At 42.7% G+C, this 17,351-nt stretch overlaps 2 protein-coding genes across 2 annotated transcripts in view; one reads left to right on the plus strand and one right to left on the minus strand.

Moving 5' to 3' along the window:
- The first annotated feature begins 1,107 nt into the window (after nucleotides 1–1,107).
- On the plus strand, nucleotides 1,108–8,218 carry LOC103369101 (hyaluronidase-2). The gene is made up of 6 exons (XM_008297711.1): nucleotides 1,108–1,692; nucleotides 3,408–3,656; nucleotides 4,752–4,898; nucleotides 5,360–5,446; nucleotides 5,934–6,122; nucleotides 7,611–8,218. The coding sequence occupies exons 1-6, from the start codon at nucleotides 1,108–1,110 to the stop codon at nucleotides 7,980–7,982; spliced, it is 1,629 nt and encodes a 542-aa protein (XP_008295933.1). The 3' UTR covers nucleotides 7,983–8,218.
- Nucleotides 8,219–9,567: 1,349 nt separating this feature from the next.
- borcs6 (BLOC-1 related complex subunit 6) overlaps nucleotides 9,568–17,351 on the minus strand; it is an 11,802-nt gene continuing 4,018 nt past the window's right edge. Inside the window, exons 4-7 of the mRNA XM_008297712.1 lie at nucleotides 17,144–17,326; nucleotides 13,683–13,846; nucleotides 12,937–13,020; nucleotides 9,568–12,574 (exon numbers count right to left, since the gene is read on the minus strand). Of these exons, the coding sequence (XP_008295934.1) occupies nucleotides 12,449–12,574; nucleotides 12,937–13,020; nucleotides 13,683–13,846; nucleotides 17,144–17,326 (557 nt within the window). The 3' untranslated portion in view covers nucleotides 9,568–12,448. The remainder of the gene's footprint in view (nucleotides 12,575–12,936; nucleotides 13,021–13,682; nucleotides 13,847–17,143; nucleotides 17,327–17,351) is intronic.

A 17,351-nucleotide genomic window follows, 5' to 3' on the forward strand; every position in this document is an offset into this window, starting at 1 on the left:
ACAGCCTCAAAATTCCTTCGTCACTTCCTCAGCCTCTCTTTCGTTGTCGCTCGCAAATTCATAAAAATTGCAAAAATCCATAAATTAGCCGCATCATTGTTTAAGCCGCAGTTTGAAAAAAGTAGCGGCTCATTGTCCAGAATATACAGTAGGCTGTTTGAAAGCCAAATTATTTTCATAGGGGGGAAAAATTCTTAGATGAGTTTTTAGAGGCTATTTCAGTCATTGGAAAGAAACTTAAAGATACAGGAAGAATGTTTATGTAAGATTTTTCTTTAAATGTTTGGAGCTTGGTCAAAAGAAGCCGTGGGTTATTTTCTCTAAGAGCAACTAACATAAAACTGTACATTCAGGATGACGTGAATGGTATGGAGAATAGGAAACTACTTCCTGTTGAGCTGAAAGATGGTATTTGTAGCCAGTCGATGTTTAAACTGGACAGTTTGTTAACTGGGGCGATCGCTGCTGCAAAATACGTCACGTCACCAAACTTTGTGTGATACAAAGGTGTCTAACTGGTGCAATGAAATTAACACAAGAGCGGAGGCGATGTCAGAAGGTCTGCACATGCCCACACAGTCCTGAGAAGAAGCGGCACAAGTGAGCAGAACCGTGTGGGTGGACAGTGGGTGGGTTTCTCTAAAGCAGCCCTCTGGACTTTCCTTGCACACAAGCAAAAGTTATGTTTACATTTACACCCAAACCTATCGCGTCGTCTCCTTGAGCTCTGGCAAACATGTAAAGCAGATGAAGTAGAAAACCAAATCCAGCCCTGTTTACATGCATGTTTACTAGCTCGCAGCCTCCCCTGCCTTCGCTGGGACACTGCAGCAGCACAAAATATAAAACAGGAGCAAAGCAACAGCAAACAAAAACAGAGGACTTCTGGAGGACAATGTACGGGTTTGCTCAGGACATTCCACAAACATGATTCTCAACAGTTTACAGAGAGGCCACTCTCCAAGCCTAAAGTGGCACCAATTAGCATTAAGTGAGAAAACTAAGGGTTTCAGTGATTACAAAGTGCTGATTGTTTGCTGCGTTTTCCAGGAACATGATCGGCTTCGAGGGCCTGAAGTGGTGAGAGCCTGAGAGGCGGCCGCTTCAATGGCGTGGACCGAACCGCGGTCGCATCCGGACCCACAGCCACAACCGAAGCTGACGGTCCGCAGCCTCAGGACTCACACAGCATCTTCATCAGCCGTCCTCCTCCTCCTCATCCTCTGGTTCGCTGCCTTTTCTGGCCCCTGCACAGCCGGTCCACCCCAGCCCGCCCGCCCTCCTCTCCTGTCCGGACAGCCTTTCATTATCTTCTGGGGCATCCGTGACTCTTCGTGCTCCGGCCGGCCAGATCCCAGATCCTTTGGGATGGAACGGGAAGGCCGCGTGGCGGTCTTCTACAGGGATTCGTTGGGGAACTACCCGTATTTTGTGGACAAGGACACACCGGTCAACGGGGGGCTACCGCAGCACACTCGCCTGGACAGCCACCTCCAGAAGACACAGCAGGACCTGGAGGCTGCTCTACCCGCCCCGAGGTACCTGGGGCTGGGGGTGCTGCGCTGGGCCGAGTGGGTCCCCCAGTGGTCGAGGAACCAAGAGAAGCAGGCGACGTATCAGGAGGCGTCCAGGAACTTGCTGAGGTCGTTTTTCCCAAGCTGGACCCCAGAAGAGGTGGAGAAGTGGTCAAAGGTAGGAAAGGTGGACATACAGGGAAGAGAAAACAAGTCTAAAAGATAAAAGTAAGAGAAAATAGGCACCATGCATGAAAAGGAAAGAGGCATAAGGTAAAGGCTGAGGCAGCACTGATAGAGAGGAAACCTACAAAGCTGCAGGCAGATGGGGGAGGATGCAAGACGCCAGTTTTCTCTCAAGTGAAAAGCTTTGATGGAAAATGCAAAAGAAATGTGGTCACGAACCCAACTGGGGTCTGTTCTGGTCGTTACACCGAGGTATCCTAATTAATGGCAATATTTCCAAGCCATGATGTGAGAACCTTTAAAGAGGTACCAAAGGAGGAAGAAATGAGGCGGGAACATAGAGGAGCAGAGTAGCAGGAAGGCCAAATACAAGTAGTACTGCTGTACTTAATGTGATGGCTCATCCCTCAGGTTCATCAAAGCTTCATCAAAAGGTAAAATAAAGAAAAAATAACTTGTTTTCATGCAGTAAATTTAGCCGATTTGGAAATATCCTTTATAAGCTACTAATTCGTTAATCGGCTCCAATGAGAAACCATCATCTCCTTTATAAAAGTGCAAACAAATAGAGCTGCATGGATTCAGATGAACTAGAAAAAGTAAATAAAAAGGTCGACACAGAGGAATTGTGTTGACTTGTGGTTAAATGGGACCATCTTATGCTAAATTAGAAATGGGGAATATGGATAAAACCTTCTATTACAGCACATATGTACACACTATATGAATATATAACTTATCTACTTATACATATTTAACTTTTTTACATTATATATGATCAGATATTTACAGGTATGCAGTTGGTAATTGTTAGGTTTTACTTTTTTTTTTGCTGATCTTTTGAATGAGAGAATTTTTTCAGTATTCCTGGAAACACACTTTCACACAATACACAAAAGATGGACCAGACTCACTCATCTGTTGAGTAAATATGAAGCTACAACCAGTAGAAGTTTAGCTTAGCTTAGCATGAAGTAGGAAACAGGGAGCCTGGTTCTGTCAAACGGTAGAAATAAAACTGTTCTTTGATTTTATACAGTAAATTTGTCCACAATAAAAATATCTTTCATACGCTACTAATTGTTAATTGGATAAACCTGCTTATAAGACACTGTGATCTTCTGCATAAATACCTAAACACACATATGGACACACTGTATGTGGACATCAAGTATCTACTTATACATAATTAATTAGTTTACATTACAATAAATATACATGTATTCAGAAGTTGTTTGAAGGTAAATTAAGCAGATGGCATCTGTTTGGTAGAATCTGTGAAGAAAAGACAGATGTTTAGCTTAGCTTAGCATAAAGACTATAAACAGGAGGAAACAGGTAGCTGGGCTCTGTCTAAAGATAATAAAGCTCACTAATTAACATGCTACATTTGCATCATGTGCTGTAACAGCAGGTTGGTGTTGTTCTGGTTGTTATGAGGTTGGGCCAGACTATTACCTGGAGTCTTGTAATCGCTGTAAGGCTATCAGGCTGCTAGTGGAAACTATGGGACTTTGCAAGCTATAGATCTGTTACACTGACCAATAAAAAAACAGATACAGTGAAACTACAGTTACCTCAGTAGAAGCTACACATTGTTACATCAGCAGACCTCATGCATTAGTGCAGCGATGAGGTCGTCTACTCCTGAACGATGTTTGATCACAAAATGGAAAACACCTGAAAGATCTACTCGTCTCCTCGCAGGTGGACTTCGAGGCAGCAGCCCAGTCAGTGATGATGGAGACTCTTCGGGAGGTCAAAAGGTTACGGCCCAAAGCATTGTGGGGGATGTCCCCTTACCCCAGCTGCTACAACAACAGCCCCGCCCAAACCACGTTAGCCAACTACACGGGCCAGTGCCCTGCTGCGGAGATGGCCCTGAACGACGAGCTGCTGTGGCTGTGGAAGCGAAGCTCTGCCCTCTACCCTCTGCTCACACTGGACAAGCTGCAGGTGGGAACCGTTTCACGTATTTGCTCGTGCAAAATGTTCACGCACAAGCTACAATAACAGAAAAGAGTACGATCTACTTGGGAGCATCAAAACAGAGAACATAGCATAAGCTGATGAAAACATCTCGACTGCAGAAATCTGTAGAGTAAAACTGGAAACTTCTACGACAGCTCCTCTCTGACAATCTGTAAAAGTCAACTCATCTAAAGGCAGATTCATGATTTGACCAATATGAACTGTACGGACGCACAAGGTTCTGTTTTACTACAGAAGTTTTGTTGTCTTTCAGATCAAACACATAAGAACACACAGGGCTCTTGTGGAAGTTTGAAATGCAGCGACTTTTTACAGGATACAGCAGCTAGTAGCAGATTGAACTGCAGCACCGTGTCTATAAGGGCGCAGGATGAGAAGCATGCACACACCACAGCGCCCCCAAAGTCCTACAACATCTACTTCAATTACAATTCCTTAAACAATGAATTATAAACATGTGGGGAACCTCCTCATAACGTCTCTCCTCATAACTAACATTTGCTTTCTGTGTGGTCACAAACTTCGGGCTGCACTCGCAGACCCTTTGCAAATGTGAAAAGCATTAATTAAGCTTAAGAGTTAACAAATTAGAATATAACACTCCAACAAGTTCAATATAACTTCTGTACACCACTAAATATGTGCAATTACTTCCTCAGGGTGTCTATTTTTAACCCTTTTTGACACAAAGTGCTTTTTTTTTTTATAACGTTTACTTATTTATCTTTACAATGCATCTTTTTTTAAATATTTTTTTTATTGCTGCTGCTCTTACCTTTTTCTTTATTTTAATTTTTCCTGTATATAAAGCTGAATCGAGGAAACTCACAAAGAAACTCCATCATACCTGCACTGTAGCATACCGGTGCAAATGGTAATAAAACTCTCTTCTATTGTAGGAGTTTACAAAGACGACCCAGCTTCAGTTGTTCGGGCCGACGTGAAACCTTCTGACGTAAACTCAAGAGAAACGCTGTGAACGGAGCTTTAATGAACAAAAGACAGCGCAGTTTATTGTTGTTTAACCGGAATGTGTGCAATATGTCCTCCTCCCTGCAGAGCGGCACCGCCGGAGCCAGACGTTATTTATCGAGTCAAATAAAAGAAGCACTTCGAGTGTCATCTCTGGCCGGAGCCGAGTTCGACCTTCCCGTGTTCCCTCTGGTCAAGAGCGTCTACGCCTCGACCAACACTCCGCTATCACAGGTAAGATTACATTATATATCCAGCGTTTGATTCAGGTGCACTACGAATGAATTCCAGCTTAGAACACATTAGACGGCTCACCTTTACCCATCAAGGAAAAATCATTTCCAAAGAATTACATCAGCCACTGAAGCAGTTTGATTTCCAATTATTTTAAGCCCTAATGAACTAAAAATTGAAGGTACACGCAAATTAAAAGCATGAACAGGTCGCTCCAAGATGAGACAAACAACGATGACCCCCCGAAGCAGCGAGAGGAGGTGATAGATCTTAGAGACAGGGGGGAAGATGAGCGCAATCAGAGGGAGCTTTGTGCTAAAAGCATCATGTTAGAAAAGGATCAATGAGAAGACAGACGTAGAGTCCTGGTTCTTACATCTGGAGTGATTACTAAAAGAGAATAATTAAAGGTTGGAAGTGTGTTTTATCTTCTTCTTTCATTGTGCGTGTTTTTTGTACAGGCCGACCTGGTCAGCACCATTGGAGAAAGCGCTGCCATGGGAACAGCCGGAGTTGTCTTCTGGGAGAGAAGTGAGACGAAGACGGAGGTATTTTCACATTTACATAAAGTGCATACGCTCGTTAATATGCCTGTAGGTTTACTGGCAACCGAGCTCAAGATATGATTTCGTAGGATTTCAGTCTGTAGTTTTCTGTCTCAAATCTTTTGCCGCTCAGTTGTTTTATCTGTCAAAAGTGCAGCACGGTTTAAGAACAAACTTATAAAGGAAGCAGTGTCTCCTGTCTGTCTCATTACACAGCCAAACCCATCCATAGTCATAGATGGAGCATTCCTATTGGTAGAAAGAGCCTGAGGGGCAGGACACAAGTGAGACTTCTCCAAAAAAATATGTGCACAGTATGAAATTCAGCTGCTAATCCCTGCAGAGGCAATTAACTCAGATCTTTCATCATTAAATACGAGATTGTGATAATGTCTCTTGCCCGAGTCATTTTTGAGTTTAATCCACCGCTGCGACCGTCCGGCTCCGTTGTTTCTTTCTACATCCACCCGTCTGCCTGTCTGCGTTTCAGAGAGAGTGTCAGGGCCTGGCAGAGTTCGTCCGCAAGGTCCTGGGACCTTACTCCGTCAACGTAACCACGGCAACCCGGCTCTGCTCGGCCTCCCTGTGCCAGGGGAAGGGTCGGTGCGTCCGTCAAAACCCAGAGAGCTCTGCCTATCTCCATCTCCCACCCCCACCCACGGCGGCAGCAGCAGCAGCAGCAGCAGCAGAGAAGGTGCCGGAAAAGGTGACAGAAAAGGTAAGAAAAGGCAATTTTAGGTCAACTTCAAGATGCATGTGTGCTGAATTTATTAACCCTGCTTAAGCATTGGATTGTATTTTTAATATATTCAACAAGAAGCCTGTTTCACCTTGTTCAGATAGAAACTGGTGAAGCATCAAGGCAGCTTTGTTTCACTGTGGAGAGCTATGAAATATTCCAGAACATGTGGCGACCAAGTCTTATGAAAGATGAAACAGGTCCAATCTATCCATCCATCCATCCATCATCTATACACCGCTTAATCCTCACTAGGGTCATGGGGGGCTGGAGTCTATCCATCAGGGCGAAGGCAGGGGACACCCTGGACAGGTCACCAGTCTATCACAGGGCTACACTTAGAGACAGACAACCAAGCACACTCACATTCACACCTACGGACAATTTAGAATCACCAATTAACCTCAACATGTTTCTGGACTGTGTGGGAGGAAGCTGGAGAACCCAGAGAGAACCCACGCTGCACGGGGAGAACATGGAGACTCCACACAGAAAGATCCCGGGTGTCCTCACCGGGACGCGAACCGGCGACCTTCTTGTTGCTACCAACTGCGGCACCTGGCAGCCCGGGTCCAATCTAGTGTCCACTTAATTAGCTGAACACACATTTAACACAACTGCCCTGAAAAATAAGTCTTTCAGTGATCTGTTGGTGTTGAAATAGCTTTTTTAAAAAGCCGCTGATTCATGGAAGCTTTAGATTTTGGTGCTTTTAACATTCAGTCTGTTCTCACTCATATAAATTGAACACATCTAATGTTTTATCTACATGTATGTAAAACAACATGGGGCCTGCATTTGAGGAACAAACGACGATTAACATATTGTACACACTCGTGGGACACATGAGCGTCATACAGAAACTCCCTTCAGAAGATCTCCAACTACTTCTTTGACTTCGTCACTCTTTCTGTTGCTTCCCAAACTATGTGTCCACGTGGTGACAAGAACCGACACAGAGACACAAGTTCCCAACTCGTGTGCTCTCTCTGTGTGGAAAGTTGGAAACTAATTTTGCGGCAAGACAACCAGGCATGCTTTGTAGAAAAAAACATAGGGGGAAAAACAGCAGGGAGTCCTGTCGCCTGAGGATCTTCTGTCTTCAGACAGGCAGCAAGAAAGAGGAAAACCGTGGCTGAGATGCAACAGAGGAGGATCCAGTAGAGTTTTGATTCTCCACCACTGAACACCGGAAAACTGTTACAATCATATTTTGCAAATGTCTGAATGGGGCTTTGGTAATAATCAATGGTTATAAAAAGTGTAATATAAAGTAGGAATCATTGCAGAACACTGTGAGAAAACAGATTCTTCCTTCTGAGTTTCAGTCACTTCACCAGATTCAGACAGAAATCAAAACATGTCAAACATTTCCTATGAGAACAAATGCGGCTGTTTGCTAACGTTATTTTCCATCGTCTCTCTCAGGCAGAGGCAGCAAAAGCCACACTTCAGCCAGACACAGACACCAAAGCAGCCGAACCGGATCCAGCTGAGATCTGGAAGAAGGACTTCCAGTGTCAGTGGTACAAGACTGCAGACGGGGACGTCTCGGACCAGCAGTCCCCCAAAGACGGAGCCTCTGTCGGGAGAACGGTGCAAGTCGGAGCTACGAGAGCTTCTGCAATAGCTTCTGCAACAAAACGTGCCTCTGTGACTGAGTTTAGAGGAAGTAGTTCACCTGGTACTGGAAGTCCGATGCCTTCGGTACCTACAGACGGTGGAACCAGACCACTGAGTGGCCTCGACTTGACTGCTTTGCTGTTGCTGGTGGCTGGAAGCCTTTGCCTGGATCCTTAAAAAATCTGAACTAAACCAGCCGTCACCTGGGAGATTAGACTTGTGAACATGAGCCCGTCTGAAGTGCCCTTGAGCCAGACACTGAATCCCTGCTAGCTGCGGGTGTGCTGCTTTGCTGCTGAACACAATGTGGAGAGAGTTCTAGAAACGAGGAGGACAAACTGTGTCTGGAGCTGGATGTGCCAACAGACAGTGGTACAAACACTTGTCGCTGTTTTTCAGTTTCTACTGACTGCATATTGTTTTCTCTTTAAAAGAAGTGACAAGAATGACTCGAGCTTATTGTCATATCACACGATTTGGTTATCTAACCTCATCACAGACTGGTTAAAGTTTATAAAACTGCACTCGAGGACGTCTTTGCACATTTTGTTTTCACATTGAGTGTTTGAATGTTTGTTATATGGAAATGAATTTGCCCTTTTAAGGCCTAACATACTCTGGTTTCTCTCCCTGTTAAATACAGATGTCAGCTTAAGAGGCAGGTTCACCTGAAGAAAAGATAAAAACAAACAAATAAAAAACAAGAAACGCCATTGAAATTACATTCTCCAAAGTATCCAAAGGAAGTGGCAGCAGGAATGTACCACTCCACCAGAGCAAATAACACAAAAATATTAATTTTTCTTCTTTTGATTGAGGTAAACTGAACCTTTAATCTGCCTTTAAAAGCTATTGGCCATTAATTAGTTGATTTTTTTGCACAAACTTTCAGCTAAAAGTTTGAGTATCAGGAATTTACAAGCAACCAAGTCCAGTGAGACTAAACATGGTTCAATCCTATGTCAGTGTACAGTCAGCACAGTATCTGATTTATTTCTTCATTTGTTTGTGAAATGGACCAACCAGCAAGAGAAACATTTACTTTTTGTGACACTGACTTCCCTACAGAGTTTTCAACAGTCACAGAGAAAGCTCAAAGTAAGCCACAAAAACCGAAAGAAAAATGGCGTCACTGAAAACCAACCAACCACTGATCACAAATCACTTACCGTTTTCTTTACAAGCCAAAAAAAGAAATTTGTTGTTTGAATGAAACACACAAAAAAAATTTATGACTGAGTTTGGAAACTAAACAGCTCCATACAACACAATAAAAATCATTTAGGTGAAGCTTGAAGTAGTTTTAAGTTCGTTATCTGCTGAATATAATCCTGGAGAGGATAAAAGACGGCCTTGACTTTTTTCATGACAAAAAAAAAAAGAAGAATATCTGTTCCTGGGCTACTAATTCTTGCATATTTATAAAAAGACACCAGGCTCTACCAACCACAGATATTAACAGTCTTTAAAATGTCCATCTGCTGAGCCGCAGCACATATTTTCTCAGCTCTCTGGCGCCCTCTGCCTGACGTCTGGTGAAACTACACCATCTTCTTTTCCTCGTCACTGTAGAAAACACTCAGTTGTAAATAAAACAATTACTGACGGCTCAATTCCATTTAGCTGCTTCATTTCCAGGGTCCTAGTGTTGTTGTTGACCGTCATTTTGTCACGTTTACATGTGTGTAGATATATTTTTTTTATAAATCTGTGTCGTTTCCTCTCTATTCTGTTAACACAAAGATCAGACGGTTGGTTTCGGTTTTTTTGCAGCTCATGTAAATTTATTTGTTATTTTTCATTAAAATATACACTCAAGACGAAGGGTATCTAAATCATTTTTAGTTACAGAAAGAGATCATATGTACACAGGTGCATCTGATTGTACAACAGAAAATGAACCAATCATACATTTATATATATTATGAACAAGAAAATGACATTTCTTCTCTCATCGCTCGTCTCAGGGATCGTTTCTCAAAAAAAAAATCTACCAAGGCTTCCAAACATCGGCCCTCTAGACATTTGTGTTCACCTACAAAAGAGCATTTACATCTTCATAGCCACGTTTGTTTCCGCAACCTCAAGGGATTCAGGACGATCGTAAACTTTTAAATATATATATATATATAGCTTTGATATTTTAACAATGCTCCCATTCCTGTTTGAATTTTCTCCCGACAGTTTTCACAGACTTCGCCTGACAAGGTAAGGAAAGTGACAAGAAGACAAAGAGCAGATTTTACATCAACAGCCAGAATAAATAAATTTTTCCGTAAAGCCGATGACGTGATTTTTGTCGATCGAGGTGAAAGAGAGTACAGAACTTCATATACAGACAGTCAAGAGTCACGCTGCTGCTCCCGGTTCTGCTTCCAAATGTGACATTTTAGAGCAGATTTCAGCATCGATAACTCGTCCCAGGTTAAAACGTGTACTTACCTTGTTTGCAGTTTTGCTCCCATGGAGATCAAATATCCCAAAAAGTACTTCGGTAGTCGGTTTTGGATAAATCGTAAAATACAAATTACATAATGGCTGCCATTCGTAGTAGGTGCATGTACGAGTATTCGCATTGAGGTCTAGTACATGATCTACTACAAGGAACCCACCAGTGCAATGACAGAAGCACCACAGTCTCTATTAAATCAAGTACAATGACTTATACTTGATTAAATGACACATTTATTGCCTTTGTCATGAAGTACTTTAACAAATACTTCCTTCAGTTCACATCCTGTGTCCTGAAACCTTCATTGATTTGAACGTAATTTTTAGGGTTTCATCCAGTGAGGAATTAATGCAGAAGAAATCCCCCAAAAGAGTGAAACTTGTTGCCACAGACCAAACTGACTCCTCCACGATGTTTACTTCAGTCCTCAGCTGGCAAACTGTCGATAACGGTGCTTCAAGAGCAACTTAATGAATTCAAAACGTGCTCTGAAACCGAGTGCTGCTAATGCATAAATTATTTCTTTTTAAGTGGCTGAACTGAAACAGAACCACCACGATCCATGCCATGAATGAACAATCTTCAGCATGGATCGATTTGGCGTTTTCGTCACTTTTCCATGACAACTGATCTTCATCTAAACAATCTATTAGCAGCAGAACATCTATCTTTGCCTTTTCTCAGTTTGACGTGTGTGCCGCAGGACATCCGGCTATCAAAGCGTGCGCAAAAATGTTACTTTAAGGTAATTAAATTGCTCATTTAGAAGCAAAACAGCCACCGCACACTGATCTGAGGCCTTAGTCAGTGTTTCCTGGAGCAGTGGAGGCATGTAAACCCACTGTGGACTTCACTTTATTCACTTCTCTAATGCTATCAAGCTGTTTTTCAGCACAGATGAGACAGTTTTTGGACTCTCAGCCCCATCCGTGCTCAAAGTGATAATGTTCTGATTTTTAAAACACTCACAACGATGAAACCCTCGTAAGTCCACAGTCGCACAACCAGGAAATGTGTTTACAATTTAGCTTGCAGCGTGCAGTCGGAGGAAGCAGAGAAATTTACGTTCCCGTGATAAACTCTGGTGCAACTAAATGATCAGGAATCAAATGAATTCTGGACTTTGTGATTTTGCATCTTCTCAGGAGATCAGTGTCTGTGTCCAGCTCGATCCTGCAGCTTCTCAGGATTATATTACTTATTCTGTGAAGGCTACGTAAGATATTTTTCCAGTTATTTTCTCGTCTCGGGTTGCACTGACTCAGAAGAGTAAAGTGAGGTATCAGCTCAAACGGCATGACTGGTTTATATAAGAGAGGAAAACCTGTGATTTGAAGGTTGACAGCTTGGTTTGAATTGATGAACGACGTGAGAGAATTGGAGTGAAACACGTTCGGTACCGACTGAGCTCATGACACAGTACCCTTCGCTGACTGTACTGGTTCCCAGTGACACAGAGACACAGTGTTTTAGTAAAGCATGCTGAGGAAACTGAATAAATAAACATCTTAAAAAAAAACAGACGGAGACACACGCGTGATGCTCCTCTCCCCTAATTTAGCCTGCAGTGAAACAATCTGATCTCTGTTGCATAAGATTAAAAAATAGACTTTCTGTTCTTGTGCAAAAGTCACTGTCTTCTCAGCAGTTTGTTCTCGCCTCTCCAGAGACAGAGAAAGAAACATCACCCCCGCGTGGAGGCGAGAGGTTAGTGCAATCTGAACCAAGCAGGCTGGACGAACAACAACAAACTCCTTCGACGTTAACGTGGAAAACGAGGGCATCTATCCCGCCATCTTCTCAGTCTGTGTCCAGGGCACAAGTGACTCCAAACGAGGTTAATCTATGAAATTCTGTGTCTTGACAACTTGATTAGAGGAGATGCTTCGAAAAAGAGAAGAAAAAGCTCAGCCCCAGGAGCGAATTAAGCATTTGAGATCTCACAACACAAACATGGTCGTCTTCAAACGATGAACAGAGGAACAATGAGTGCCAATCACCCAGCATGCCTAGTAGCAATGGTTCTGGGACTCCAGAGGTGCACCGAGTCTTGGCTGCAGAGTGTGTGTGTGCTACCTGCTGAGGGATGGAGTTGCTTGCAGACATCCTCGTTCGGGGATGTGCTCGACGTTGGATCTTTGCAGCCGGGACGTGTTTTTTGTTTTTTTTTTTCGCACCAGGCGGGCGGCGTTTACTTGCAGATCGCCTCCAGAGCGTCCAGGGTGCGTTTGATGTCGCGGATTTGTGCTGCCAGGGTGTGAATGGGCTGCATGGAGCGATCCAACTCTTCGCAGCGAGCCATCAGCGTGTACATGCCCTGTGGAGGCAAAAATAAACAAATTAGGCCTTAGACATATCAGAAGAGGATATAATTATGCAAACTTGGCAAGAATTTGGTGGTTTGTTTTCCACAAACCATGAACAGTTTGGTGTCAATTTATTCTAAAAATACATTTTGTTAAACTCTATTCCTGTAAGATAATAATCATATTATGATAAAAGCAACACGTGTCCAAGAACATGTTGTAAAGTTAAGATAAACTAGATAAAAATGAAAGAAGTTCACATATAATCAATCTTTAACCAGCTAGTGGACCCACTCACTGTTATGATGACCTGAACTACCCACAAAATTAAACATGCACTTGTTACTTTAGGTGAAAGACACACATACGATACCTTTATACTCATGTCTACAGACTCTCCCAGGCTGTCAACTGAGTCTCTGTAGGTCTGAATGTAGCCCACACTGAGAGCTGTCATCTGGAGGAACAGACAGATGGACAGAGATCAGTCAGTAACACAAACAGAGACAGAAGTGAGTGACAACAAGATGGTAGAAAGAGACACTAAAACTCAGTTTTGAGCACGTGATAGCGTGATGGCGGCGCGCATAGACGCAGCGCCCCTTTCAGGAGACAGCAAGAGTGAACATTTCGTGTCTTATCCCAGACGTGCATGTCGCAAAACTTGCTAATTAAATGATCCTGAAGAAACGCTCTCTCATCTTGCCTGTACTACTGTGTATGTACAGCAACATGACAATAAACCTGATTTGATTTGATGCAATGTACTGTAAGTAAATACATTAGTGCAATATCATAAGATCACCCTCAAATAATCACATAGCGGGACATTTGCAGTGATACAGCAGCAAAGAGGATAGTTCAAAAACATAAGGAACTATAAACAAATACATAAATAAACAAGAAATATGCATAAGTCCTGTTTACATTGTACAGGTTCTTCTATTTCTAGAAAATCTAAATTCCTCTAAATGTGGAAAAAAAGCAGTTATTGTTTATGTAGAAAAATCTTGATAGTGCACAATAACAGTAACACACTAATTACAAAGGACTAATTGATCTAAATACACAATATACCGTAACCTGAGGTCATTTGAGCCGACACAGTTTAAGACTCACGTTCTGGATGGTTCCATTGAGGCTTCTCATCATCATCTCCACGCTGTGCGCCACTTCCTGGGTGTGTCTCTGAAGGTCCAATAGGACGGCAGGATCGATGGGTGGGATGTCCGCCGGTCTCCGTGTCAAGCCCCGGCTCCTGTAGATGGGACCTGAACAGTCCGCTGGCGAGACAAGATGGTGGAATTAATATTCAACATTGTTTTGTAATGAAATAAATAGCGTAATAAAAAAATGGCATAACCTATAAAACGTCAAAGAAAGAAGAATCCAAAACCTTGAGAAGCTAGATAACATTTGCTTGATATCATTTTCCATTATACTGAGAAATGATCGTGTCATTTTGAGAAACAATCTTTAGTTTTCTGCTGATTTAGTTCAGCACGACAGTTAAAAGTAGAAGAAAGTGACCAAACAAAACACACACAAGAGCCCCTGAAGAATTATTCTCATTTCAAGAAAACCTGCTCCTATAAAAAGCCAATCTTCACACATTTAAACGCGCACTTAACCCAGAGCAGCCTTGAGCCGTTCAATCTCCACGTCCACAAAACGCATGCGGTCAGTGGCTGCATCTCTATCTCCGAGAAAGTTTCCTGTCAGGCTGCAGCAGGACCTCGGTAATAAATCCGTCCAGTTTAAACAAAGTCTCTGAGTCATCCATCTTAATTGAATCTGCAGGTAGAAGGAATGAGCTGCCACAGAGGCCATATTGACTGTGTTCCTGCGTTTAAATTGAGTGGCCGGTTGAGCCGACTCTCTCATCAGGAGAGGTTTCTGAGTGAAGGGCAGCGGTTCCTGGAAAATCTGACAAGACAGACGGCAGCTAATGGACACGCTCCGCGGGGTCAAGACGCCGAGCTAAAAGAGATAATTTATTGTCTGAAATAGCTTGTGACCTTTTGGAAAACATATCTGCTTCTGAGGTCGAGTCTCTGCTTTCTTATTATGCCCCAGATTTTGAAATTGGGTTCCATCATGCACATAAGGAGCCACTTCACAGATAGTCGTCGCTCTGATCTCAGACAAATTTGGAGAATAATGGTGCATCGTACAAGCTATGGAAACGACTGAGATATCTCCCAGAGGGAACAATGAGGCAGCAGAGCACCACCTCATGTGATCTTATGGGGGACGCAGAAGTAAACAAAGAGTCTGTGGTGCAATAACTTTCTGTAATACTTTGCAGTGAGAAACAACAAAAAGCTAAATGAGTCTGGATGAGAAAGTGATTGGGGGGGATGTGATTTTTCAGCAATTCTTCTGCATGCTAACTAATGTTAGCTGCATGGTTTAGCATGGTTAGCGTTGCTTGACAACAACATTATCTGCTCTGTTGTAATAACCGTAGCCATCCAGATTATAACTCCTAAATACCAAATATGTTCTGTTTGGTGAGTGTGTAAGCAGTTCAGGAGGTTTCAGACTGGATCTGTGAATCCCCTCAAAGGACCTCCTTTGGGATTAATGAATTTATCTTATAGGATCACATTACCAAATAATCTGAGCTGCACATCAGTTCAGACCAAGATCTCTTCTCTAAATGTCAGGAGGAGTGAAACGAGGATAAATCAGACAAAAGCTCCTGTAGTCTGAGCCCAGCATTTCAAACACAGACTGCTTTATCAGCCCAGAACAAGTAGGAAGATGGAGAGCGCAAAGAAAGAATGATTCAGCTAAAAACCAAGAGAGGCGGGTTACGAAGGAGTCTGTAAGCAAATCTGTAATTCACTTGCTTCAGGGATGGTTTCTCCAACCACTGGCCGCTCTTCTTTTAAAATGTTTCCCAAACTCAGCTGCATTTTGTAGGACAACCAGTTAACTTGAACAGTAATGATCTGGGAGACGATGGGTTAAAAACAATCAAAATGTCTCAATCTTTGCTATAAAAAAAAAAAAAAAAGGAAGAGAAAAACTGAGTACAAACATGACACCGATAAGATGTGAAAAAGCTGTTTAACAAGATCTGATAACTATCAGAACGCTGCTGATGCTTGTTTGGTGCCACTTGTTATCTAAGTAACTGCATGTTGAGGGTTTACTGGTGTTGGATCTACTGCTGGCTTTATGGTGGCAGTCATTCACTACTACTAACTGTTGTACCTGTGAGCTGTATTCTGGTATTTGTTGACAACATGTCTGTGATAACTGAAGATGATTAACGGTTTCTCTCTTGGATTTGATCAATGTGAATTTTCTTTCAATATTTGTCCAAACTATTCATAGTTATGTAGCGTACTTCCTGACTGAACCAATAAATCAGCCTTTCCTGTTTCAGTTCCCCACGGTGCTCTGTGACACTACCTATTTATATGTCTGTACATATACATTCATACATTTTCCTTGTTTTTGTAAATATTTATGCCAAGTTTGTTATTTGTATGTAAGGAGAGAAGTCACAAACTGATTCTGATTCTGACATGCTTGGCTTACAACACTCATTTTCACTGAATCTGCTCGACCAGAATAACAAATAACAACAATAAACTGATAACTATCATTAAAAAAAAAACGTACGCTGTATGCTAACTGTAGCTGCTGCATACCACCAAGTCAAGGTAGTATAGAAAGAATACACTCATGAACAGAAGTAGACATGCACTTTGGATGAACACTGATTTATGTAAACCAGCTCATAATGAAACCTCAGGAACGGCAATTCATTTGTTTAAGTTAGTGCATCAGTTCCCCATTACTTCCTATGGGCTACGAATGACCCAAAGCTATGCATAAATGATGAATATTAGCTGACTGGGCCTGTTAGCATCTATAGGGGAAAGCTATCTGTCAGTGTGACAGTCAGACGCCTGTCAGAGCAGTTTTAAAAGTGCTGCCGGTAAAAATATTATTATCCTCCTCAAATATGATTTCTGACACCTCCTTCTGCAAATACAACATCTGCTAGAGCCTTCTGGCCCTCAAGTATAAAGACAAACACATTAATATTGCATATGAAATATATATATGAACATTTTCTCTGCTGCAAACGCAGAAAGAAGTCTGTCTCTGTGCACACAACCACCTACAAGAAGAGGAATTTCTGCTGCTACTGTTCTGGACTGGAGGCCAAAGGGTCCATCATTGGCCTCATACAGGATAAGTCATCACAGCAGTGTTTTCAAAGGCCACACACAGGCCTCTTAGAAGTAATCATCTCTCCTCACAGTCTGCTGCAGCCAGGGTCATGGAGATATGTGGAGCCTCGGGGCTACTGTGTCTAAAGAGCAAACTTGGCTGAGCATGTGATGAGCTGTGTGGGTGCTAATAGACACTCTGCTGAAGGATACCGTTCCCTTCCGTCACGACATCTCTGGTTCTCCTTGATATCGAGCGGCGATAAACGCTTCTACTCAATACATCTGAGTACGCCCAGCACAATGAACCCGACCTCACCACATTTCCACTCCACCTTCTCAACACGAAATCTTGTTATTGGATCATAAACACCATGATGTACTCACAGTCGCTGCAGTCCAAACTGGGCTTGGAGCTCATTTTGATCTTCTGCTCCAGGTTCTTGGTGATGAAATTAGTCAAGTCTCCTTCATGGCTGACTGTTCCCTCGAGTTCCAGTGCTGAGGAGATGGTGGCCCGTCGGCCCTCCGACTGGCCACTTCTTCCTCCTCCTCGGGCCCCTAAACCACCTGTGAAGAACATGCTATCATCAGC

The sequence above is a fragment of the Stegastes partitus genome, unplaced genomic scaffold (genome assembly GCF_000690725.1).
Source record: "Stegastes partitus isolate 25-593 unplaced genomic scaffold, Stegastes_partitus-1.0.2 Scaffold1240, whole genome shotgun sequence".
Classification (NCBI taxonomy): domain Eukaryota; kingdom Metazoa; phylum Chordata; class Actinopteri; family Pomacentridae; genus Stegastes; species Stegastes partitus.

What these genes read in the sequence shown, in the direction of transcription:
- LOC103369101 (XM_008297711.1), top strand. Translation starts at nt 1,108, where the DNA reads ATGGCGTGGACCGAACCGCGGTCGCATCCGGACCCACAGCCACAACCG. An exon ending in AGGTGGAGAAGTGGTCAAAG is followed by an intron (nt 1,693 to 3,407) that starts GTAGGAAAGGTG and finishes GTCTCCTCGCAG; the next exon opens with GTGGACTTCGAGGCAGCAGC. An exon ending in TCACACTGGACAAGCTGCAG is followed by an intron (nt 3,657 to 4,751) that starts GTGGGAACCGTT and finishes TCCTCCCTGCAG; the next exon opens with AGCGGCACCGCCGGAGCCAG.